Below are 27,206 nucleotides of genomic sequence, written 5' to 3'. Positions count from 1 at the left end.
GGGTAATTAAAGTCGATTACTATATATTCTTTTCATTTAATTAATCGTGTAATTATATATACAACCATCTGTACGATTTATTAAGGAGATACTTCTAGAATAACTATCATAATCGACAAAATATGAAATACTTGAAATGGCTTTAAATGTATCTTATTTATTTGACCAGTAATCATCTTTTCTAATTAATTAGTTTTTATTAATAATTTAAATCTTATTTACAAGCATTTAAAGTTAATTTCATATCATTAATTAGTTTTATTTTCAGTTATTCATTTTATTTTTATTTTTCCACATCAAATTAAATAAAAATAACTAAGAAAATAAATTTATGCAGATGCATCAAGTAGGCTTCAGTGGCAAATTTTCATAGTTGAAGATGGGTTAATTAGTGTACTTTTATCCTATTATTTCCAATTTTCTCCATTATTATTATTATTTTTTTATCTATGTGGTCTTTTTCTTTGTTTATAGTTGGTTGGTAATTAAAATAAGAGGGTATTGTTACGTAATTTTTCAAATAACAATAAGGTATTTATAAGTATCAGAATAATTCATTGTAAATTTACCTTTTTATATATTATATACTTAAAAGATTATTTGTTAGTGTATATAATTACCATATAATTTACATTCACTAAAAGAACAAAAATTTGTGTGCAAATGCATACATAAAGAAAAGGGATGATTATACTCCTCTACTCTAAAGTTTGGTGTAATTACATATAGATTTTCTATGGTTTGAAAAAATATATTTAGCATTCTTGAGATTTGAATCCGTCTAACAAATAAGTCTTTCCGTTAGTTAAAATTTATCGAATTTGCTGATGTTAATAAAAATATTTTAAAAAAATCTATATATATTTACCTCTAATTGACTTAATTATTATTGATTTATTGCAGGTCAAATAAATATTTTGATGACCAAATTACCCTCATACGTCTTCACGCGTTAATGCATGTGAGGGGGTATATCTTCACCATTATAAGGTAGTTTAATCGGATAAAAATTATTTGACATGCAATAAGTCAGTGATAAATCAATTGAAGATAAATAATTGTCATTGACGTTTTTTGTTAGTATCAGTAAAATTGACGAATTTTTACTAAGCAAGAAACTTATTTGTTAAATGAAAGCAAACATCAAAATTACTAGATAATTTTTCAAACTGTGAAAAATTTATGTGTAATTATACCAAATCTCATAAAAGGGGTTTAATTATCCGAAAGGGAAATTAAAGTTTTATGGAGCCAAAGTCAGGGCTGGGCATCATTTTGCTTATTGCAGACTTTTGACCGAACCCTACCTAATTAATAATTAATCATCACGTTTATTTAAATTTTGTCTTCAAACCAGACTTTGTTAATGTGGATTAGTGGTAATTATTAAGGGTGGCTAAGTTCCCCACTGTTCGAGTACCATAGTTTTGACCAAAACCTGTTCCGCTGGCAACTACTTCACACAATTTAAACACCAGCAATAGGGTGCATCAACACTTTTAAAAATTATACAAAGAATTCTTTTCCTATGTAAAATTGTAAGTAATTTTTGAGATTATAGTTGTAATTATAAGTACATTTTCTGTATAGAAGTAAAATTTTACAAATACAGCCCTTCTATTAAATTACATTGAGGAAAAATGCAATTCACCCTCTGTGTTTTGGAAAATTAAGAAAATTATCCCCCTATCTAAACCATTAATAAGGGGATAATTTGATTATTTCTCAAAATATAGTGGGTTTAATTCGTTATATTTTTTACAGGGATTCTTTTGTTTATTTCACACGTCACAGGAGGATAAGTAACATTTAATCCAATTATATTTGAATCAAGCAACTCATTTTATAATTAAGCAAAACCATATGAATTTTGGCTAATGTGTCAAAGGGAGAGCTTATTATCAAAATTTCATTAAAATATCAGTCAAATTACTCATAATTTAGAGGGGGGTTTTTTGCATTATTTTTTAAATGATAGGGAGCTTTTTTGTATCTTCTTTTTTTGTATGGGGTTTTTCTAATTTTTTTAATTTCACAGGAAGGTAAAGTGCATTTAACCCTTTTATAAGCACTTAAAAATATCTTTGAAGTAGGGTTACGGACAAGCCAAATTGAATCGAATGCATTATTATTCATACTTGTTTGAGTTACTATTTAACTTCAAAAATTGCATTTGGGTTTGGTTTGATTAATAATCAAATCGAGTTTTTTAACGAGTTTTTCTTTAAATCGAATAAGAGTTGAGCTTTTGAGTAGTTTGGTATTTTCAAGTATATTTTATTAGTTTATTTCGTAAATGAATCGAGCTCAAACCCAACCTGAAATTTGTCAATGAAAAATTAAGTTCAAGTTTGATTTGTTAAATTAACGAATCAAACTCAAACTAGCTTATACTAATCAGTTTCAGATCGTACATCGAGCAGCGATATTTTTTCATGCCTATTGTATGGGGTTAAAATTTATAAAAACTCCTTTCCTAAAATTACTTTTGGGTTTAAATTTTATCAAAATCATGTTTTGATAAAAACTACAATTTACAAATTTTAATCCCACCACTACTTATTTTTAAATCTAATTATCTATTATACCCGTTAAATTCTACCAAAACCACTTGACATGAAATCCGTGTTGGAACTTATAATTGTATAATCAATTATTAAACTTATGAATTTGAATGTTATAATTACTTTTCTTAAAATCAATTCTCTCATAATTCTTTTTGAGGAAAAGCGATGAAAGATTATTGCAAAAATAACCAAAAAGTTGCATGAGCAAAACAAACAGAAAGAGACCCCAAAAAAACACAAGCCAAAATCCTGAGAATCAACTTGTGTCCTGATACCCCCTTTACCAACCTGCTCGGAAATAGGTGACCAAGGGAGATTGGAGAAAGCCCACACTGCACATGACCAAGTGCATAGAAAGTGGACATGGGTTTAAGTCCTCTGGCTCATTACCGCAGCAAGAGCAGCACACTTCTAGTCCAGCTCCTCTCCGCCTAAGATTCTCAAGCGTTGGTAGAGCATCCATTGCACATCGCGGTGCAAACAACTAGCCTTCCAAAGAATTTCCCAATGTACTGCTCCTATCTAGGAGTATGAACCGCAATTCAAGGATGCTGCCGAGGTGTAAGGTGCCGCTCAGTGTCGGATCCCCTGGCAAATTGCTATGCACGGATTCCTTCTACCCCTTTGATCCCCGAATGCTTGCTACCACACTTAAGTCTGGCAGAAAACAAATCAAAGCAGAACACAGGCCTAAGGAAAAAGAAACAATGAAAAGCATAAACTATCAATCCGAAAGCCTACGAACTGAAACTCCTAGAGCAACATTAAACTGTAGACAGCAACAAAAGAGCAGAGAAAATGGAAAAACAAGATACTCATAAGCAGGAGAAAGCCAGAAACTTCTCAAGCGCAACATCAGTAATACTGAATCCTGCCATGGAATAGCAAGACAAAAGCCTCGCCTGAACAGCCGTCGGACGCCAGTAGATATCGCTGCCCACCAGTCCCGGCAAAAGAAATAAACCGAATCTAGGACTCCCATGCAGAGAGAACTTACGTGAGTTTACAAACCACAATTCTCTCATAATTAATTATACAATTGTCAGGCCAAATTGGGCCTTATTTGTAAGATTTTAATTAACTCTTTCTATTTTAATCATCTTAATTATAAAGACTGTCGTTATCTATATCTTATAACATTATAAATAATCTTATGGGATTTTAAACACTTAAATGTTCATTTTTTAAACAAGTTTTAACATCTTATAACTTTTTCATATTTTATAAGACGCATGAATCTATAAAATATTTTAAATACATTTAACCAAACGAGAGTATTTGTCATTTTGCCAAAAATTAAAATACGATTGCAATCTTTACTACAGCCTCCAAATATTTAGTTGGAATTAGGCCTCCAGGGGACGCAAATTGGGCCCAGCTACAAAGCATTCATTTCAATGAGACGTTGCACATGTCATGGCTGATTCTACATGCATTACACTGTTACAGATGAAGAAACACACTACCTTATCAATACATGTCTGAACTCTGAATCACCATCCAGCAAGAACTGAAGTCAAGTGAGAGTTCGTTATCTTGACCACATCCTTTTCTTGCTATCCCTCTCTTTAGTCCCCAGTATTGGATCTCTGCTTGTTTTACTACGGATAACGGGCCTCTGAGTTGCCGTGGCTACTGGCTTCGTCGTTTTCAAAACTCTAGGAATGGGTTTTGGCGGATCCGAGTGCCTGCATTTGTTGTCACTTGCTGGAGTCGGAACCACACAGTTGTTCTCGACTTCACTGTTTCTTGACAGTCTCTTCTTTCGGACCTCGTTAAGAGAGTCATATTCCTTCACCGGAACAGACCCCTGACTGCCTCGCCGGTTTACTGGATTCAAACTTCTTAAAATACGATGCTCAGCCTCGTTTGCTGTCTCGTCCCTGACCATTTGCTTGCTTTCATTAGGGGTGGATGATCTTAATGAGATGGCAGATTCTGAGGTCATAGTGGAGGCTAGCTGCTTTTCTTGCTCTCTCACTTTATCTTCAAGTTCTTTGATCTGTCAAAGGCACAAGCAAATGATGAAGTTAGCACTTTTAGCATTCAGAAACAGGTTCTTTTGACGTTCTTCGTCCAGGAAACGAAGTTAAATCCAACAAGATTTGCACATTTGAAGAGACGAAGTTAGCACTTTTGGCATTCATATTTAAGCAGAAACAGGTGCTTTTGACGTTTTGGTCAAAGAAATGAAGTTAGATACAAGATTTGCACATTTGAGGAAACGAAGTTAGCATTTTCAGCATTTATATTTAAGCATAACAGGTTCGTTCAACATTCTTGGTCAAGCAGACTAGCAGTTAAATCCAACAAGATTTTGCAAATTAGATGTCCCTATACTACTAAGCAAAGAGCCCATAAAATTTTATCATTTCTTTTGCTTCTTCATGTCATCAAATGCAACAACCAAGAACTGAAACTCATATCCAGGACAAAGGAAACAACTGACCTTCTGACGATGTGAGAGAGACTCTGGGTTTTCTTCGAGTTCTTTCAACTTTCTTTCGAGCTCTCTGACCTGTAAGTATGAGAAAATAGTGTTCTTTTATATGGTTAATATATGAATCAACTATCCATATATTAATGCAATAATATAGCAAAAACCTCAGACCTGTTGTTGAAGGATTAGAGAACTAGCCTCAGACTGTTGCATTTGCTCCCTCAGCTTGTTCTCAAGTTCGTTAACCTGCATTTACCAGGATATTACTAGTTACAGTACGTTCATCATTTGCAACGTCGAGATAGTGTTACTCAAAAGAATTATTCTCAAATACCTTCTTCTGGTAAGTTGTAGACTGAATTTCTTCTTGCTGTTTAAGCTTGTTCTCTAAATCCGTCACCTTCAGAAAACATAACAAATATTATCACAGATAACTTAATTCAATAGTTTGCAGGACCTGAAGTTAGATAAAATAAATGTACCTTCTGTTGAAGTCTGGAACAAGATTCTTCCTTTCCTTTTAACCTCTCAGAAAGATGTAAAACTTGTTTCTCGGATTGGCAGTGGAGTGATGTCTTCAATTCTAGTTGGCCCTCTAGCTCTTTTATCTTATCCACTTGGTTCTTGTAAACCTGATCCTTTCCTTTGGCCTTGCTTTCTAGGCTATGTAAGTTCTCTTCGAGCTTTTTCAAAGATTCGTCTTTGGACCTAGATTCTTGCCTTGCTTTCTCAAGCTATAAAGGAATCAGAAGGAAATAGAGAAGAATGAGTTCCAGATGCCAGAGAATCATGTCGACATGATGCTTTAAAACCAGACATACCATTGTTTTCAGCTTCTGGAGCTCATTCGTATCAATTTGTTTTCTAGCAGGACCCAATTCAACCCCTCTGACTCGAGTTGCAAAGTTCAGTGAACTCAGGGTCTCGCTCACATCTTGATCCGAGGGACTAATTTGTACAAACATCAACGTCTTCGAGTCACCACCTACAAAAATGAGAAAAGAACATTATTGTATAGTGAAAGTGAAGATGCTAAGACCTCGTAGCTATATGTACTTTGTGGAATGTGGATAAAGAAACAAATTTCATTACCTAATGAATCCTGCAGTAGATGGGTCAGCTTGGAATTCCTGAAAGCAATAACCATGAGACACAACAAGGTCAGTTTTACGTGCATGTACTGATGCACTCGGAAGAATAATGAGAAGGGGTGACTCAAGTGAACCTGTATGGTATATGGCTGCTTTTATTGGCTAAAGCAGATATCACATCTCCGAGAGCTGAAAGTGACCTATTGATGTTCTGAGCTTCTTTCAGCCGATCACCTTGCACATCGGTCTTCGCAAGCCTCTCACTTCCAGCCAAGTCCACAAGCCAAAGCTTGCTTTTCGTGCAGTCTCCAGTGATTAAATTCTTCGCTCTTACCATTATACAAAGCATGCTGAGAAAGAAGGAAATCATAGGATAAAAAGAAACTCTGACAGTCGAACACGGTGTGTAAATGCTAGACGAGCAAGAAAGTATTACGGGCTGCAAAAGTTGTTACCAGTGAGATCGACTACTATGCTCGTTCACATTATTTGAACCAACAGAGCGAGCGCTACTTCCTGCCTGTAGAACATTCCACACTTGTTGTATGTTTTCCACTTTGGCTTCTACAATTCCAGGGATGTGATGAAATCCTTCGGAAGCTTGCTTTATCTCCAACCTGGAATTATTTAACAGAAATATAAGTTCATTCCATAGTCATATGCTATAGAACTATTTCAAATGTATGTATTAAAGAACAAAGGTTTACTTCTTGGATGTTTCTGTGGCCAGCAAATCCCTTATTTGTTCATTATAGACTTCAAGAACACTAACTGAAATATTATACGTGCAAGTGTCCTTCCTCTCTTTTGAAATTCTGAACAATTCTTCCAATGTCCTGTAATTGACTCCCCGATTGGCCTCAGTTCCCTCCATTGTGAATGTCTTGCCTGTTCCTGTTTGCCCGTAAGCAAATATACAGACATTGTATCCGTCCAGTACGGATATCACCATAGGTGCGGCATCGGCAAAAACATCAACTGTTCAAAGAGAAACAAAGACTTGGTAAATAATTGATACTTTCAGCTGGACTGTTATATCTTCCTTCAAAAAACTTTTTCAGTAATTTCATCACATAATTATGCATGGATCAGAAAACCTTATGTGAAGCACCTTGATCATCTTTTGGCGTGTAAACGCGGTCAAACTTGAAAGTTTTCTTTGTTGAGCCATTACTTAGAACTCCAAGTTCTCCGTCCTTGGCTGCATCAAAGTCCACGACTGAAGCACAACCAGCTACGTGCTCCGTCTTGCTCAAGGGACGGCAACGACAGAATACCCTGATATTTCCTAATATTCGAAGCCACATAGTAAGAACTCAAAGAAAGAGGTTGGTTACCCTAAATTCAATTGATTTAATAAAAAATGATACGAGAACCATAAATGACCTTTCGCCTCCTGGACTTGATTAAAGAGCTTCCGTCTCTTCACTTGCTCTTCATTGTACTTCACTTTGAGATCTTCACACTGTTCGACTGCAGAGTAATCCAACTTACATAAAGTCCACCTCTTATGCAAGATTTAAAACATTTATTTGGAAGAAGCTTACCAAGTGCCTGAACTGCAAATACCATTTTATTCAGGTCGGGGATGGAGTCAGCACAATCATGTGCTTCACGAGAAAGCTGAGCATGCTCTCGTTTCATCACCTGTACAAGACCATTTCAGCTTACATCAATAAGAAACATAGCGAACAAACATTTACCACCAAATTTTAGTAGGAAAATGGCTAATCACCTTTACTTTCTGCTCTAGATTATTGATGGCTACTTTCCAGGACTTCTGGTCATTTTCGTACTTGCTCGAGATGTCCCTAAGCTTGTCAGCTTGCTTCTCTAGAGCTTGGTCTGTATGAAATCCAGATACTCAATTATAGAAGTTTAAGTTTCCACATATTTTGTATATGACATCTGAACTCAACTGATAATCAGTCTACAACAATCATACAAAGTCAGTTGTCCATTCACAACGAACATATAGGATAAAAAAAGCTTTTTTCCAGGTGAGAAAGAAGAGATGAAAGCTGAAGAAGAAATCTACTACTCTGAGATTTTCTAGCCCTTAAGGTCCACCCAAGTTGCATGTAACCACCACATTATGTTCAAATAGAGCAAGGAAGAGAAAGATGTTGTCCATCACATTGAAAAAGCCATTCTTTTTATTGGTCCTGATTGCCGAAATACATCCATCAACACAAGAAACTAATTCCTTTTCGTCCAAAGACATTCTCTATCCTGTTATCCTTTGAATATGTGCTGTTAAACCTAGCTGTCATAAACAAAATAGAATGATACTATATTTTCATACCAAAATATGAAGCTTGTATGCAAGGGTGATTGGCACCCAAGAAAGAAAGCGATAACTAATTTGGATTGCATTCTAATAGCAAGCTACATGATTTTCACTGGACAGTGATGGGCTGACGGCAGTAGCTTGGAGAATAGCTCCCTCCGACCCTTTCGGATTGTCACTGCCATAAAAGTAATACAGAATCTTACAATGGGGTTAGTTCAATAATGGTTCTCTCCAGAGTTCTTTGCTGCTCATTTACTAGGTAATACAGATTCTCCCTCATTGTAATCTAATATAGTTATTTATCATCTACAGAACTTTATCACATTATAACCTTAATAAACAAGAACCTGATGGAAGTTAATACCATCTATGAAAATGCATTCGGACTGCAAATGCAAGTTGACGGGTAAGTTCAACATAAGCAAATAAAGCAACGGACATAACCGGTGTTATCATTGCTGGGTTTCAATCCAGAGGAAAGAAATTACATTTTCCATAAAAGATAAGCCACACTATCATGCTTATGCATTCAGAGTATCCAAATGAACATCCAAGAAATCGAGCATGAGGGTAAATAAAAAGAACTCCAGTCATTAGCTCTAAAACTTACCAAGGGAATATGTTCGGAATGTCTTCTTGTCAAGGTCCATCCTAACCTTCTGTAGTTGCTCGTTAGCAGCAGTCCAAGACATCCAAGATTGGTAGCATTCATCAGTCTTCCGTTGCAACATATCTTTCAATTCTTGTATATTTTTCTCATACTTGGCTATTGTTTTCGCTTGCAGAGCTTTTTTCTGAAAGTTCGAAGGAAGGCATGAATTATAAGAAGATGTGGATGAGTGAAAAATCATGACACAAAACTAGGGTCCTCGCCCTAAAATTCGACAAGGCGTGGGCTTAGTTGTACCATACCTCAGCTGAAGGGTATTCAGTCTCAGCAGAACAGTTCTTACATACAATATATTCACGATTCCGCTGAGGGGCTGCGACCAATGAATAATAGCTCAAAAATTCATAAGTTTCTCACTAAAAACGGAAACCAAAGTAATGAATTTAGCTGCGGAACCAAAAATACCTGAAGTTTTAGGTGCTCTCCTAATACAGATTCCACTAACTACTGGGCTTCCAAGTGTCCCTTCAAACCTTAAGGCGAGACTTCCATCGTCCTTTACACAAACTCTAGCACCAACCAATTGCAATGGTTTGTTGGATCCAACAATTGAGAAGATATCAAAATCAGACAGAATCTGCATTGAGGATGATCCTAATTTGTAAGTTACAAGCACCAACATTTCAAAAGCTTGCTCATTATAAAACACCAAAAGCTATACATAATAAGTTCACTTGCCTTTTCATCTTGCATAAAAACATTGAACACTCGCATTCCTTTAGGCCCATATGTGTTTATAATTTCTACAAAATGAAGATCGACAAAATAATCCCCAGGCAGGAGATTCTCAATGCGGTAGCAGAAATCCCCCAATCTTGCTGATTGATAAATGAATGAAAAGTCTCCACCTTCAGCAATGAACTCCTCAGTTTGAAATGTATCTCCACCTTCAAAAAACTCGTCCGCCAGAAACTTAATGCCGGAATCTGATTCTCTCAATGCCGTGGCACCAGCATTAATAAAAAGCACAATTTCCTCTGATTCAACCAAGAAATGAGATCAAGTCAGAAAAAGAAACTCCTGAACCAGAGAATAATATAAAAGCAAATTCATCTAACTATTACAAACCAGCATGAAATTTGTGTAAATAGCTACAAAGGGCTTACAAAATGAAAGCCATTTATCAGAACTCTTCCCTATATTACATTGGTCTATCTATGCTGATCAACAGACGCACAATCTGCCTTGTGAATTATCATTATTGTATGAAAGATAGTTCATTATAACCACTAGTACAACTAATGTAATTCTCAACAAGATCTCAAACAATATTCCACAAAGAAATGTTAAAAGAAAATTCTTTCTTGATTTGAACAGACTCTTTCTTCACAAGCAGCAATCAACGTGCCGAAGCTATAAACCCCAAATATCCTCCTGAACTCCTCAAAATTACATTTCTTGAACTAATTTTCGGTAACATTTCTACTTAAAATCACTACTAAGAGAACTAGTGTTTTGGGAAACCAAAAAACAAAAAAAAGAACTTAAAACTGTGGAAATATTTACAAGATAAAATTACCAAGTAAGAAATCATATCTCTTATATTCCAGAACTCAAACCCATCACGAGAACCTTATTTTTCAGTTTCTTTTTCCTTGGATGAATACGTATAAACACCAACCTGTACAACAAGGATTCGCGAACCCACTTGGGACTAGTCTTGAACCAGAATCACAAACCATCGAATCAGCTAACGACTCTTCATTTCCATCTTCTTCCATAGCAGAACTCTCGGTTTCCTGATTCAAACTTCTTGACTTTTCCCAATCAAAACTACTCGAGAAAACACATGGGTCTGCGACATGAAATTCCGGGTTCTGCTCAAATGAGGCCGACTCAGCGTTTTCCATAGCAATTCGGCTTCTGGGTGTTCACAAATTTGAAGAATCTTGAAGTGTAATGACAGGAAAAGAAAATGGCAACTTTCTCTGCAGCAAGACTGCGTGTGTTTCCGAGCGTTCTGGCGTTTGAATTTCTATCCGTTTGAATTTTGACCGTTACTCTACTCACTACCTTTTTGGACAATACAGATTTTTCTTTCCCAATTTTCTGAGAGGAGGGCAAGTGAAATTAACTAAAAATGCAAGGGGCGAATAGCAATTAATTTGAGGTTTTCAGTAGGGAAAATGTCATTGTCCAAAGGTTTGAAACAACCAATTGAGTCCTAGAATTTTGTAAGTTGTCGAGCTCACTCCAATCACTTCTATTTTCAAGAAGCAAACTGGAAAGGTGACTTACAATCATATTATTTTTCAATTTTTTATCCGTATAACGTATTTCTTTCTTCCCTTTTCTTTTTTAGTTCTAATATTAAAGTTGATCCAAAGATTTTTTAAAGTCTTGTAGATATTTTGATCTACTTGACTAACACAAGACCCAATATTATATATCCAGTTAGTCTAATATCAAGGTTCATGCACGATCCAAGCAATGTCATTTTGCAGCCACTAAGAGAGTTTTGCGATACTTTTAAGGTACGAGGAAACTTGGTAATAAATATATCAAAGAGAAAGACAATAAGCTTAATGGATTTACAAATAGTGATTGGAATGGATCCGGGAATGATCGTATAAGTACGTTGAGCTATGTATTTTGCTTAGGTACGAAGATAATTTCGTGGGCATCAAAAAAGTAAAAATCAATTGCACTCTCATCAACAGAAGTAGAATACATTGCCGCAAATTATCCAGCTTGTAAAGCAATTTGGTTAAGAAGGATTTTACATGACGTGGAGCAACAACATGAAGCTCCCACAATATCCTATTTTTCATGCAAGGTTGAAGCACTTTGAACTTCGTCACCATTTCATGAGGAATTGTGTAAGTAATTTAGAAATTTACTGGAATTCATTAACACGAGTTAGCAGTTAGCTGATGGTTTCACTAAACCTGTAAGTTCAAAAAAGATTGAGCAATTCCTAAATCAAGTCAGAATTACAAATTAAGAGGGGGTGTTGGAAAGTGTAATTTGCAATTTTTAAAGTATTGTGCATGCATTTAACGCCTCAAAGTTATCAAGTCAAAAATTTTATTCATAGAAAATTGTTAGTCAAATATTTATTCATTGGAATATGTATTTAATGTTTGCTCTCCTATATAAAATCTTGTAATCTTGAAATTGTGGTATGAAAAAAATAAATAAATAATATATTTATAAGACAAAAATCTCTCCAATATATCTATAATTTTTTTCATCGCAAAATCTTCCTCCAAATTTTCAACATTGGTTGTAACATATAGGACGCCTTTTAGCCATGCGGCAAAACCTATGAGCTCATTTCAAATTTCAATTCCCTCATCCATTACAAAAAATCATCCTGGAATGCATAAGAAAGGAGGACGAGGAAAGTGTTCGTCGCTAAATTTTTTGGAAAATTAGTCGATTTTTTTTTTTTTGGTTGAAGATTTGAGATGGTATTTCTGATGGAAGACTCAACGTCCGAAATTTTTGACGGTTTTACAACGTTATTAATTGCCTTTTTGACGGTTTGCACATAATTCAAATTTTCAACGGGAAACTAAGAAATTCGGAATGGATTTTCCGATGATTTTATGTCAATCTAAAAATTCAAAAACTATTTTCAGAAATTGTCGTTCCAAATACCGTTGCAAATCTGGGACGGAACCTTTGAGAACTCGGTCCCAAATTTTTTTAACTTGACATGCAAGAATCAAAAAGATTGGGAGAGTTTAAATTCAATTGTCCATTTCAAATCATTAAATACTGTGGGTATTACCCTAATTTTGGAGGAAAAAAAATTAAAAAATATAGAAACATTAGCAATTAATTTTGGGATGGATTTTTCGATGAATTGACACTCTCCGTCGGAAGATCAACCACAAAATAGCATTCATATTCGTCCAAAGATAATAGCCTATTTTCTAGATACAATAATCTATATCTATTAACGGTATCTACCGTCTTTTTCGATGAATTGACACTCTCCATCAGAAGATTAGTGGGAAATGGCGTCCATGCTCGTACAAGATAATAGCCTACTTTCCAGATACGATAATCTATCTCCATTAAGTGGACTTGTGTAGAACTTCAAGTAAAGTAAAATGGTATCAATGCGATCATATTTAATGGTCGAATTGTTCGATTGAATGATGTAGTGTAACAATTGTTGATTACAATAGTATAAGTATTAATATTCAATTATTGACTCAATTGTGTAGTAATACAAATGTATTACTCAATTATGAACAATTACGTAACATCCAAAGATTTCAATATATAATTGTGGGACTAATTAATAAGTCCTAGAGAAATTTAAATTAGTCATAAATAAATTATAGGTTAAAATTTAAATATATTACGACTTTAAGGGATTGTATTAGAATGCTATTAAATTTTCAGGGTTGAATTATATAAATGTCGAAGTTTGGGGACCACATTCTCATTTTGTGAAAATTTAAAAATAATAATAATGATATAAAGACATTAAAAAAAAAAAAAAAAAAGACGAGGATGTTGTTCGATGGGGTACGCGTGTCTTAATTCGGAACATAGCACGACTTGAAATTTTGAAATAGTTTAACGATACCGCCCTATATTTTGAGATGTTTCTTTGTTCTTTAATCATGAGATCCTTAAAGTATATTAGTTGATATCATTTTACTTCAATAATTTCACTATCTTTGTCTAACAAATTATAAAGTGTTGAAAAGGAATGTATTTATTATTTGGGTTTTAATTAATAATTTTTTACTGTTTACGAGTTTGATTACTCACGATTTTTTTCATAGAATGAAAGCATTTGAAAGATCTGCATCTGAGATATTACGTTCTGTTATTTAGGAGGTTTCAGCTTCTAATTTGCAGGAGTGATTGGGAGATTCCTCTCAAGTTTGAAACCTATACCAATTATAAGAAGGGAGGTTGATTGGGGAAAAGTATTATTTTAGTCCGCTAAGTATGTCTAATTTTAATTTTAGTTCGATAACTATGTTCAGTTTTGTTTAGGTCCAGTAACTTACGAAATTGGTTACTTTTAGTCCCCTAGCAGATTTTCAAACAATTTTACCCATATGCAACTTTTGAAAGGCGGTTTTAGTCCATATTGATTGCCCACTGATTGGTGTGGGCACTTAATGCAGCCTTTAAGATTTATGCTAGGCGATTGCCAAAGGCCGAGTTCGTTATTTTCTATTTATTTATTCCATCAATTTTGAACAATTGTTTTATATTGATTAGTACGGCCTGAAAATTTATTTAGAGCACACATGGAACAATAATTTCACCTACTCTATCAAAAAAAGGAATTTTTTATTTGTTAGTTTTAAGCAAAAGATTTGATTAGTGAAATTAAGTTATATTGTATCCAACGGTATTCTATTAATTTTCAGACGACTATTATTTTTCTTTTTTTTTTTCAACTATACCAATAAAGTTCTAAACGCTCGTATTGAACTCATATGTGATCTAATCCAGATTAAGTATATGAACACAAGGGACAACTGGAAATGCTAATCAAGCACACTTAGGTTACATGTAACATAATTTAGTTGTATTAAGTCAAAGAATTTACGAGTATGAAAATTATATGTATTCAATTAATACTTAAAAAAAAAATTATATGCATGAACATCGCGTGCTATGGTTGCTAGTAAAGGCATAAAAAACATGAAGATGCTGTTTGGTTGGGTACATGTGCCTTAATTGGGAATTACTTGAAATTTTAAAATAGATGTTCTGTGTGAGAAAGGACTTTCATCTCTATGTTTTATTTTTTATGTATTTTTCTATTTTTTTTTTGGCAAAATAGAAAATCATGTGTTATTTTATTTTATTAACTTTCAGAGCTTAAATCAACCTTTATAAAAATGATCTTGGCGTGGTGCACACTTCATGAATATGTAATTTAGATTTCTATATGGTAAAATCTTTATAAATTAATAATTTAGGGACCATGAAATTTTATTAATTTATTGATAAATTAATATTTTATTAATTAAAAGAGAGACTTTTTAAATTCAGCAAATTTAATACATATGTATTGAAAATAAATGAATTCATATATGTTTCATTGATTATATTCATGCATCATTCAATTCTTTGTAACTATTATATTCATGGACGTATGTATCAATTCATTGAAATTACTTAAAATGTACATGTTTACATTAATTCGTTGCACTTAAATAACTATTATAGCCAATTAAATTTATTCATGCGTGATGAATGAAACACATACTATATAAATCTCAATATTGGAAATAAAATAATTCATAACACCCGACCATGTCTTCTCATCTAAAAGGCATGGCAAAATCATCCATAAATGATCAAATGCGTAAAGCATTACAGACTTCAAATTTAATATTTATAATTGTAATATTTATGAATTATTAATTTAGAGTTTTAATGGGACCTAATATTTATGAAGGAATTTTTCAAAAAATTATTATCTTATCGAATTTGATGATTTTTTACAAAGGTCTAGTTTGGGACCGAAAGATTTTATTATTTTAGAGAGTTTATTAATTTATAGAGGTTTTACTGTATATGAAATATTAAACTCTTCCAAACAATTAATTGATTTTATAAAATTATTTTATATATATAATTTTAAAAAGAAAATTATAATCTTAGTCCTGCAATTTAGGAGTTGTATTTTTGGTACTATACGTATTGATTTTTACAGTCTAATCCTGTAATTTAATAATTTTGGCAATTTTAATCCTTTTTTTGGTCAATTTATCATAAAATTTGCATGTAACTTGTACATGACCTAATAAATTGCAATTATAATCCTATACATCAATTCATGTAGAACCAAAAATGCCAATTTTTTTAAATTGCAGGACTAAAAATGCCAATACTCTCTAAATTATAGGACTAAAATTATATGTTAATTGGATCATATGCAAGTCATATGTAATCTTTTGGCCAAGGACAAAAACTGCCAAAATTTAGAATTACAAAGCTAAATTATGGAAATGAATTCGTGCAAAATTAAAAATGCCACCCCATAAAATTATAAAACTAATATTGTTATTTTTTTCATTTAAAAGATTAAATAATATATATTTAGAGGTCGGATCTTTTTCAGCTTTTTTAGTACTAAATCCAAACCAAATCAATAAATAAACATACGAGTTTATTTTAAATTTAAAAATATGATTTATTATAATAAACGGTATGCCTCCCTCAATTTTGGTAGGGGCTGTTTGGGGGGGTTTAAACTTTTTTTTATCACCTTTTATGAAAAGAAACGAACATTTGACATTTTCTCCTACTCGGAAACACTTAAGTCGAGGGACAAAATCACAGTACAAGAATGCAATGTCTGAACAAATTCTTAATCTCAACAACTCTCTTTTCCCTGAATAATTCACCGAATTCGCGGAACAAGCCTCCAATTTTTCAACCCAGGATTACAACCCGCAAAAATTATCACAGGCCAGAAGCTTATGATGACAATGACAGTGAAATTGCGTCGAAGAAGAGGATCCTTTTGCCGCCAAATGTGAAAACTATTACAAGCACGTCAAACCCATTTGTAAAACACTGTGTCAAGCTCCGCCAGAGCTCCTCTTATCGCCATTTTCATGGCTTAGTTCTTGTTGTTGGCACTACACCTATAAGGTACTTAGTTTCGTGTTACCTGTTTTCCAGGTTTATTCTGAATTTTCAGTTTGAAATTGTCTAGGTTGTTTTCAAGATTGAAAACGCCTCTTATCCTTATACGTTTTCTTTTCGGTTTGGGGCTGTCTTTTGTGGCGGTACTGCTACATGTATTTGATTTTTTCTATACCTGTGAATGATGCATACATGTGTTTGTTGAAAGGTCTCAAGTTTAGAGCTTTATGTTGAGAGTTTTCTGGTATCTGTATGTTTCAGTGAAAGATATGGAAGGGTTCTGGAATTGTAGTTGCTTTGTTTTAATCTTTTCTAACAAAGATGGTTCATTGATTTTGATTCTTGGTTTCTTGTTATGTGGTGTTCTAAATGAAATTTCTGAAGGAGTTACTTGATCGAGTAGTGAATTTGCTACTTATGTTTTGTAAATTATCAGAGACAGCAGATTTAAACTTAGAACTAGCACCTTTAAAACTATAAGGAATTACTGAGAAACTAGATCTTCTATATCAAGTTTGGCTTGGTGGACGAAATAACCAAATTGGCAATGCACAGATCAGGATAAGAAACTGCGATAATAAGAACCATTTCTGAAGTTGATGATTGTCTGGCAAATATTTTCTATGTGATGATGCAGCTATATGTGGCTCTGTTACAAAACGAACTAGATGTAATTTAGGATAGAGTGAAAATAGGGGTAAATATCAAGGTAATATAAAGTGAAACATGAAGCGACTGCATGGAATTTCATGGCAACTTTAATAAGGCTGTTTAAAGGTTTTGGTTACTTGTTTTGAGTATTGAATTCAGGCATGGCATATATTTCATTTCTCGTTTTAAGTTTCTTGAGCTTACTGTCTTCAGTTACCTCCTTGCAATGGGTTTTCTCATCAATATATGTTGGATTGGATGAAAGTAGAGCATGAATAGGGGAGAAGGTCAAGGGGGAAGGGAAGCAAGAACGGGAAAGTGCCTGTGAGGGGTTCTTTGATAAACTTCAGCAAGGTTTTTATGCTTCTTTGATTATGGCATTCTGGTATATATTGGGCTTTCCTGCTCCTTTTTTAATTTTTCTCCTAGAACGAATTGATTATCTTCTACAGATGTACAAAAGTATACATTCATCTGCTACTTTTTATCTCTCCTAACAATCTTGTGGTGAGCTGGTGGTCTATGCCATACAAAATGAAGAATGACAAGGGGTTTGTGAGTCGCAACTTTTAGATCTCCGAATAAAGGTGCTATTGGCATGTTGAACTAAACCTTGAGATACATTTTCTAATTGGAGACGTGTATGAGGATAGATCTATTTGATATTGTGAGTGAAACTGCAACAAATCTGACATCATAGAGAGTTTATCATCATCATAATATAGATTCTCACTAGATACGAATTGATTGACTTTTATTTATGGTTTTTAAATAAATCCTCTGGATTTTATTGAATCATTTTAAATCCAAAGGAGTTCAAACCCTTCCAACTTTATTTTAAAACTATATTTTGTTAAATATTGATGGATTTCAATTTTTTTTGGATATAGAGTCATTTGAAATAGTTTCTGCAAGTCCTTCATTTGGCTTTGATGTTCTGGAAATGTTATTGCAAGCCAATTCTTACTTTTGACCCCTTCAACCCTGTGGGCCCTGCTAGTCTAGAGATGCTAGGGACACTGCCTCTTTTAACCTACATTAATGTCTTCGTCTTTGTTCAAGCTTGTATCACATTTGAAAAGTTAGTAAAGCAGAAGTGTTCAACATCACTTAACTAAGAAGCATGTCTGCATTATTGGTGACTTCCTCTGGCGCTAACAGGTTTCAGGATGCAAGGCAATTTCTTTGTATGCTGGATTTGACATGGGATTTTGAGGGGTGCATGTTTGGTTCTATTGTACCATGCTTAGTGAATTAAACTTTAAGAATGCATTTATCTTTCTTTGCCTAACTACCCGTGATGCTCATTTATTGTGCTGTTGGCAAATTGTTGGTTTACTCGGCCAGGATTGTTTTCTTGAGAACCTTGTAGTTGCATCAGAAGTTAAATCTCTGCCAAATAACAAAATGCTAGGCATACATGAAAATTTAATTGGGAAAACATAGACTGATATTACCTTTTGCAGGGAAATATACAACTTCCATAAAGCATGGTCCAATAGGCCTATAATCGAGTGCTTATTTGTACTTGATAACTGTCGTATACCTGAAGAAATAGAGAATAAGGCTGTTCGTGTTGTTCATGTTAATTTAGAGGTAATAAGAAAAATTTCTGGTGTCCAGTCCGTTGATTCTGTTGAAGTCATTGCCTTGGTGAGAATTCCTTCAACATTTCACATTGTCAGCAACAACCTGCGTGCAGAAGATTGCCATACATTCTTCTCATTCCCACAGCGGATTCTTGTTCTTGATAGAATCCAGGTAAGCTTATTGAAATTTCTGTATAAAAATACTTGTTAGAGATATTTCACTGATGATTAAGTCATTTGACTACATTGTGGGACTTTTATGAAAGCATAACCTTTTATGGTAGGATCCTGGCAACCTTGGCACACTAGTTAGATCAGCTACGGCATTTAGATGGGTAAGTAATGTTACTTCCATGTAAAATTTTTAAATTTAGCATGCTTTCTCTTCAAAATTCCAGTAGCTCTGTCTTGCTCAAACTTTCCATTTAGGGATCATTGCATAAACCCCCAAAGGATTACAAGTTTAACTAGAAAACCATTTAAATATTGAAATTCCCAATCTTCTGTGAGGTAGATTCTTCACAAAAAGAACAAATTAACTTCAAAATTATGTCTACCCCCTAAGTCGAATGGTCGGTAAAAGAATTGATGTAAGTTGTAAAAGTCGATTTAATACCTCGCACTAAGTTAAAAAAAAGTAGAAATTATGGAGAGATCGTTTTACCTCTACTCCCAACTCATCCTAAAGACACGGGATAAGTAAAAGAAATTCCTAGAGGTTTTCACCTAATTTTAACTTACAAACAACCTAGCTTCCTATACAGGAGAACCGGTAAAGCCATCCAATTTATATGCCTATTGAAAATTATGATAAGTAATGTAAAAGTTACTAAATATATCATCTGAACCTTTTAGTTATTTTGTTTAATAAAGAATTTAAATCGGAGTATTAGTATTTAAGTTGAAATTCAATCAACATTCTAAACATATTTAAATTTTATAATAAGATGTAATATGAAAAATAGTGGCTAAAATATTTTTTTGTTTGTTTAAAATTTTTATATTCTGTTTAAAAGTTTGAATTTGAATATTTTCATAATTTTGCAAAATAAAGGTGTAAATTACATTTTGTCATTTGAACTATGTTGGTTTTTACACTTTGCCATCAAAAAACTTTTTTTTTGTGTCAACTTACCCTCTCAACTTTGAGAAATTTGCGCTTTGCCAAAAACGATCATTTTCTTTTGTTGATTTTTCTGGTCGAAAAACATCACATGTTGTGCATATGGTGAAAAATATCACATCACATAAGCATTAAATATCACATATCAACTGCATGTGATGGCAAAATATAATTAACCCTAAAATAAATTCTATTGATACTTTATGTTTTGTAATTTGCATATATGATAAATATTTAAATCATTATAAGAGGATTTCTTATTTAAAGTCTTTCACTTTTTGTTTGAAATTACGGAAAGTATAAACACTTTTGTAAAAGTGATAAAACTTATAGTAACTTATATTTAGCCCTTTCTACAATAATGTAGCAACTATAAACCCTGAAAATTGAAGAACCTTACAACTAACACCAAGGCGTGTCACAGCACATAGGGGAAAACTAAACCGGGCGCAAAATAGAGTTTTTGCATTTATTTTTCATTGAATTCAGAATTTTTTATTACTGTGGCAAGTGTAACCTGGAGGAAAATACTGGGGGGTATTTTGTAAGTTTGGTAGTTGATCGGGTTGTTTAAATGAAAGTTCTCGAAAACCATCTTTGAAGGCTCCCCATTATTCTTTTGGCTATTGCTACACAAATTTCCAGTTCTCAAAGTGAGATTATGTTTCTCATCCTGAAAATCATGAAAGATAATGGATAAATATTTGTTACTTGTTCCTGTTTTATGCCCGTTTTGATACTACAAACAGAGTTTAAGGAACTTAGATACTTCCAAACTTTAGACTTACTTTACACTGTTGGTGCATTGAAGTATAGGGAGATAATTTTCCAGGCATATAAAGAAGCCAATTATTTCGACGTTTGCTCTTTACTTCCACATTCCTTCTTTTTGCATATAAAGATTAGCTTTTCACATAGACAAGATTTTCGAAGACTTTGATCCCCTTCTAAACCATTGTAATTTTTCCTACTGTCCAATTAACAGGCTGCAAATTTTTGCCTATAATTTCTGACAAAAGTGTGAATTTGTAATCTTTATCAAGTCATTGCCAGGAAAACTAAAAACGTTTTTTTTTATATCAACACATTTAGAATGGCATGTTTACGTGATCAATCCAGGAAAACTGCATGTCTACGTAATAAAAAAACAACATTCTCCATAACTCAACCTTTATATTTGATAGAAGTAGCAAATGCTCTTCCAGAAATCACAATGACATATCCAGTATGCTTTTTGCAGATATATGTGTTTATTGTAACCTAAAAGGTGGTTGAAAAGAATGAAATCATGGAAGGAGTCAAGTGATTGGGTGTCCAAAATATCAGATATAATTCCTCCAGTGTGAACTATCATTGTCCCTTTCCTTTCATTTTCTTATCAAAATGCAAGGGTGACGATGCAAGAGTAAGGGTGAGATAGAAACCATGTCTTATTTCTTAAGTTGAGAGATGGTGACTCGGGAACCTCTCTCTTTTAGCCCTTCCTAATTCCACATCTCTACCAAACAAAGGGACTGGCCTTTAGGCGCAAAGTTCTCTCGTATGTATTCAATCCTCTAAGTCATGAGGGCAGCTGTGGTATTCGTAGCTCTGACTGTGAACTCACCTATTCCTTCTTCCCAGCTCCTCAAAAACACTGTTCTACTCACACTATAATCAGAATTTAGTTTTTCTGCGGCATAGACGGAGCTATCTGCATAATCTGTTGTATATCATATTTGGTATTAATTATATCGATGTGTCTTATCCAAATCTGAAATGCAAAAGTACCAAGATGTAAAATATGCATCCACCCTTATTGAGTTGAAATTCTCATATGCAGTATGTGTATGAGTATGAAAGACGATGACCAAGTCACATTGGCAGTGAGACCTGCGTTGCATCACAATGTTAGATGATTTGGCGCTTCATGGATATAAGAATTTCCCTAGCTGAGTGTTCATTGTTGCAATGTAACGGAGTGCTTATAATACATGCACACAATCTGATACATGAAGAAAATCAGATATTTGGAACACTTTAGTTTCTCAAATTGATTTTTAGCCCCTTCACTGTTTACATTATACTTCACTGATCCAACAGGATGGGGTCTTTCTGCTTCCTGGTTGTTGTGATCCTTTCAACGACAAAGCCCTCAGAGCTTGTCGAGGGGCCTGCTTTCAGATTCCAATAGTTTCTGGTAACTGGAAACACATTGATACTCTCAGACAAGAATTCCAATTGAAAATGTTAGCTGGCCATCCTGCAATGACTGATGACCCAAATCCAGTGATAAGCCTTTCTAAAGATTTTGCAGATTCTGTAGCAGATTCGCCTCTGTGCTTGGTTTTAGGCAGTGAAGGAGAGGGTCTTTCTGATTTCAGTCGGAACGCTTGTGAGCTTGTGACCATTCCAATGGCCGGAGAATTTGAGTCTTTGAATGTTTCTGTAGCTGGTGGTATTTTCATGTATATGTTGCAGCATGAGAACAATAAACCGGTTTGACTTACTAATAATTCAATTCTTTTGTGGTATTTGTTATTTCACCTCTCTTTCTTTTGGTAACTCAAATCGGGTTTAGTCTTATCTGAACCAGTTAGATGACAAAGTGCAATATACTTGTCGTGTGATTGGTATACAGGTCAGGGAGAGCGACCAAGTCTATTACATTTGTTATGTGATTAATTTGATTTGATCAAATTTAACTTGGATAAGAATTTTTTAGCTTACGGGAGAGCCAACCTAGTGCTAATAAATGGCACCAAACTTCATAAAGGATGTTTTGTTTTATATTCATACAAGTCTCGGAGAAATTTGTTAATTTTAAAGACATACATCTTAATAGTCAATTTTATCATATTGAAGCCACTAATGAAGTTAGTAAAGGGTATTTATCATTGCACTTGGAGTCACAAGCTCATCTTGAAAAAATTGCTAGCTTCCTCTGGGATTTATGTCATAGGAATAGATAACGCATCCATTGTAACCATATCATGACTTGATGACATATGATTTGTTCACAACACATTTTGAATATTGTTGATTCGATGAGTTTATTTTTCTCCCATTGTATAGGGAGGAAAGAGTCTGTGCTTGAAGCACGATAAAAAATTATAAAGTACGAGACAAAGTTATCTCATTTTGATAATCAGGTTAAATAATGTAACTTAAATTTCAAATATCAATCATTCGTGCAAAAAATTACAAACCAATTGCCTGATATTTTTACTGACATTCGAAATATTTCACAATTTAACATCTAAATGCACTTATAAACATTGAAGTCCCTAAAAGATGACAAATCAACACATAGCAATATATGAGTCAACATCACGTCTGAACTGGAGCGGGCCAGTTTTCGAGAAAGATAAAATTCATCGAAATAGAAAAATGAACATTTTCTGCTCGCAACGGTTAGGTTCTGGGCAGGGAACAGAAATTTCAAGATAAGGGTCATACTGGCTCGACATTATATATAACTTGACATTCAAATAACAGAAATTAGCAGTGCGATTGGACATTTGGTGTATCAAAAGAGGTTTTACCGAATGAAATCTGTATTTGCCTTGATGGCTCTAAAGTCTTGTAGAGAGCAAGTCTTGAGGTAATTAGTGATGAAATCACAAGCACACAGAATTCCAGTAATTCCTACCTTGACATCACATTTCTCCTTTTCATGCCTTTATTGGCTATTTCTATTTTTGGGTTATAGAAGGCGTGTTCATGCTTTTATAAGTGGCTAGCATTTTTATCCGAAAAAAGTGATGTAATGAAAGAACAAGTGAGGGATGAACTTCATGAATTGTTTAATGATTATAAATTGATATACGGTCATAATCTTCAAGGAACGCCAGGAAGCCTCAGGATCATCATTTAGACGTGTTTCTTCATCATCTTCCTTTTCAGTAGGGACATCTATGCAATATACTGACAATAAGGCGGCTCGTACGTTTATCATAGAACAAGAGTTCAGTATGTACAAATCAGGTGGGAAAGGGGATCGCGTAAAATCAGAATTAGAGAAATATCTTGGTGAGGATGTTGAAATGCATAGAGACAAATTTGACATACTAAATTGGTGGAAAGTAAAAGCCCAAAGGTTTTCCATTCTTTCCAAAATGGCTCGAGATGTATTGGCAGTTCGGGTTTCAACTGTTGCCTCATAATCCACATTTAGTACCGGTGGTAGTGTTCTTGACACTTTTAGGAACTCTTTGTCTCCTAAAATTATACAAGCACTTATTGTACTCAAGATTGGATACGGAAAGACTCCAAACCAATTAGCATTGAGGAGGATCTGAGTGAACTTGAAGTAGTTGAGAAATGTACTTATTTATTTTTTTCTTGTATTTCTCTTAATGTTCAATTCTATGTATTCTACTTATATATTTTACTTGTCTAACTATTTTCTATTTTATTGTAGAGTTGACTAAGTTGGGGGTTGATTCAACAATTATTGACATTTAATTATGGTAACTGCTACTTGTAAATTTTTGACAAGGTACTAGAACGGTAAAACCTCATTTGTATAATGTTACATTTTTTTATTTGGTTGACTTTCTCTAATATTTCTTCCACTTTGTATGTTTAATGCTTGACAGGTCGAGGACTCGAGGATGAAAATGTGATATGAGCTTTCTCAGTCTGTAGGCATTAGGATTTAGGAGGTCTTGGCCTTATTGTTGTTATTGAAATAATTTACAAAAACTTCTGATAATTTATGGATGTGATTGAACTTTTTTTTTGGTATTTATGTAAAGCTTTAATTATTTGTGTCCATAAATTACATTTGAGACTTTCATGGATTTACTTTAGTGAATGACTTTTATTTTGAAAAATTGACCTCTCTACATTTTTGGAAGCAGACAAAACCCGAACCCGATGGGTAACCGATTCAGTCGGGTTCAGATTCATTTTCTCCCAGCCCAACATGTCGGGTACCCGATCTGAATAACCCGAACCCGAAAAACCCACCCCGATGCCCACCCTTGAATAAAAAAAAGTTCAAAAATCAAGTGTTCACATTTTAAATTTATATTTTTATATATATAGAATATGTAATATATATATCACATATATATCCATAAAGGATTCTGCCATTGCCGGCAACAGTCAATTCTTGCGGTTGTCACTGCCCCTTTATTGGGTGACAATAGTTCCCTCCTTTAGGGAGGCGGATGATTGCCCCCTTTTCTTTTCAAAAATTAAGGATTATTGTCCGCCCTCACCTTCTTTGTTTAGGTGATTTTATCGTTCAAAAAATGAGAAAAATATATAAAAATAAAATACAAAATAGTCATTTTTAATGGACAAAATGACGTGGAAATGCATAAAAGTCTTCCTAATCACATGTGAGCGCTTGCAACACCACCACCGGTATATATGACTGGAGAGGGGTATTATTGCAGAGTTATATAATATTAGGAGGTTTTTAGACTATATTTATATTAGAGGTGGGTTTTTTGCAAGTTCCTAAAACACAGGGGGCTCTTTTGCATTTATCCCTTTTTTCTTTTTAAATATCATATATTGTCATTGCAATTTAAATCTAAATTGCATTATTATCCCCATTATATTATCGTGAAAAAATAGTAAAAATACGATTTTTAAAAAAATTATCTAATATTAATATTCAAATCAAATCAATTAGTTAGAAGCCACTTATGTTAAAATTTTCAACAGGACTTCTAATTTCATTAAATTGAGGGATTATTTTATATATTATTTCATGCTATTCTTTAAATTTTACTACGCTCTAACTAAATTAATCATTTATTGTGATTTATTATTCAATAGATTAGTTGACTAAAAATATAAATATATTCTCACAATGAGAACATACACTTGAGAGATCATCACTTTTATACATAAAAAGTCTAAAAAAGTGAAAATAGAAGCCCATGCAAAAAAAATAAAAGGGCTGCCAAAACTATCACTCACACTTCCCAAAGATCTTGAAAATTTTAGCCCAACACTAAGTAGCATTAAGACCAATCCGGAAGGCCCGAGATGGATTGTTTGCCCTCTTTAACCTGCATCAACCTAGGTCTAGTATCTCACGAATCATCAATATCAGATAATTATATTAAATTAATATATATTATTAAAATAAAATAATATTCCACATGTTGATGGGTCACGCCACTTCGACTTGGACAATTGAACCAGATCTCGTTCGCAGACCATTCTTTGTTCCGATCTTTGTTTTTCTGCTTATAATTTTTCTTTTCATTTTGCTTATTTTCTGATTCCTCCTTTTTGCTTTCTTTTCCCCCACCCCCACCTTTCTACACTTGTTTTTTTCTAGCAAAACTGCACCAGAATTGGTGGAAAAAGGCAGCCATGGAGCACATCAAAGGTGCTAAAAATAGAAGCTCCCAAGAGAGTCTAAGGTTGAAAGGACACATGCATGATGCATAGGATGGCCAAACTGAAAGTATGAGAAGCAAGATTTGGACCAGAATTCGGAAACAGATCATGTCAACAAATGTGGACTTCTGAAAAGAGCAAAAATAACCAAAATTAGTCATGAGGGGTACCACTTAATGTAAGCAATATCCGTTATAGGTGTTCAAGTCAGTTAACCGAATGGAATTGAATTGAAAGTTCGATTAATTAAAATTTCAGTAAGTTATTTCTAAATCGAAATATTTAGTTTTGTTCGAATAAATGAACTTATTTGGTTTGGTTCGATTTTTTGTACTAAATTAATTGAAATTTAAAAAAAAAGGTAATGTTGATTTATTTGTTATAAAATATTAATAACTATAATAGTTATGTAAAATTATATTTTTTGTTATAAATATATATTAAGATATTTAATATTTATATATTATTTTTATTATATTCATAATATAATATATATAAATATATCTTTAAAAGTTGGGTGTTTGGTTCGGTTCGGTTAACTGGCATAAAAAATAAAAAACAAACTGAATAATCCAAATCTAAAAAAAATAATCAAAAACCAAACCAAATTTTAGGTTTGGCATTTAGAAAAAAAATTGAATCTTTGTATTGATTGTTTTCGGTAGGTTAACCAAAAATAGCACACTCCTAACGTCCAATGCTATCATTGCAACAAATAACCAAATTTATTAGTGTCATAGCATTTAGCATTTTGCTTATCGTAAATTACAATGATCTTTCCTGATATTTGTCATAACTATAAATATTTTATTTTTGTTTGAAAAATTATAAATATCTTCTTAAAAATAAT

General features: G+C 33.5%; 2 protein-coding genes across 4 annotated transcripts; one reads left to right on the top strand and one right to left on the bottom strand.

Annotated features, from left to right (window-relative positions):
- Nucleotides 1–2,713: 2,713 nt before the first annotated feature.
- LOC105178231 (Di-glucose binding protein with Kinesin motor domain-containing protein) lies at nt 2,714–11,059 on the bottom strand. Of its 3 annotated transcripts, none has more exons than XR_016067505.1 (20): nt 10,683–11,059; nt 9,740–10,038; nt 9,467–9,638; nt 9,304–9,374; nt 9,002–9,185; nt 7,834–7,943; nt 7,646–7,745; nt 7,485–7,571; nt 7,210–7,386; nt 6,806–7,076; nt 6,554–6,715; nt 6,233–6,448; nt 6,100–6,137; nt 5,829–5,992; nt 5,490–5,741; nt 5,342–5,407; nt 5,179–5,253; nt 5,017–5,085; nt 4,034–4,569; nt 2,714–3,257 (listed from the first exon to the last, which is right to left on the bottom strand). XR_016067505.1 is itself a non-coding variant. In XM_011101658.3 (19 exons), exons 1-19 carry the CDS (start codon nt 10,909–10,911, stop codon nt 4,099–4,101), a joined length of 3,213 nt encoding a protein of 1,070 aa, XP_011099960.1. In that variant the 5' UTR covers nt 10,912–11,059; the 3' UTR covers nt 3,845–4,098. The 3 variants fall into 3 exon arrangements, 1 of the variants encoding a protein (XP_011099960.1); XR_002288299.2 differs by having other exon boundaries at nt 2,714–3,224; XM_011101658.3 differs by lacking the exon at nt 2,714–3,257 and having other exon boundaries at nt 3,845–4,569.
- Nucleotides 11,060–16,256: 5,197 nt separating this feature from the next.
- LOC105178232 (tRNA/rRNA methyltransferase (SpoU) family protein) lies at nt 16,257–22,533 on the top strand. The gene is made up of 4 exons (XM_011101659.3): nt 16,257–16,651; nt 18,763–19,057; nt 19,170–19,220; nt 22,091–22,533. The coding sequence occupies exons 1-4, from the start codon at nt 16,344–16,346 to the stop codon at nt 22,490–22,492; spliced, it is 1,056 nt and encodes a 351-aa protein (XP_011099961.1). The 5' UTR covers nt 16,257–16,343; the 3' UTR covers nt 22,493–22,533.
- The last annotated feature ends 4,673 nt before the right edge of the window (nt 22,534–27,206 follow it).

Source organism: Sesamum indicum, linkage group LG9 (assembly GCF_026168435.1).
Source record: "Sesamum indicum cultivar Baizhima isolate 11 linkage group LG9, ASM2616843v1, whole genome shotgun sequence".
Lineage (NCBI taxonomy): Eukaryota > Viridiplantae > Streptophyta > Magnoliopsida > Lamiales > Pedaliaceae > Sesamum > Sesamum indicum.
Note: the sequence above shows the minus strand (reverse complement) of the source record. Positions and strands in the feature narration are given on the sequence as shown.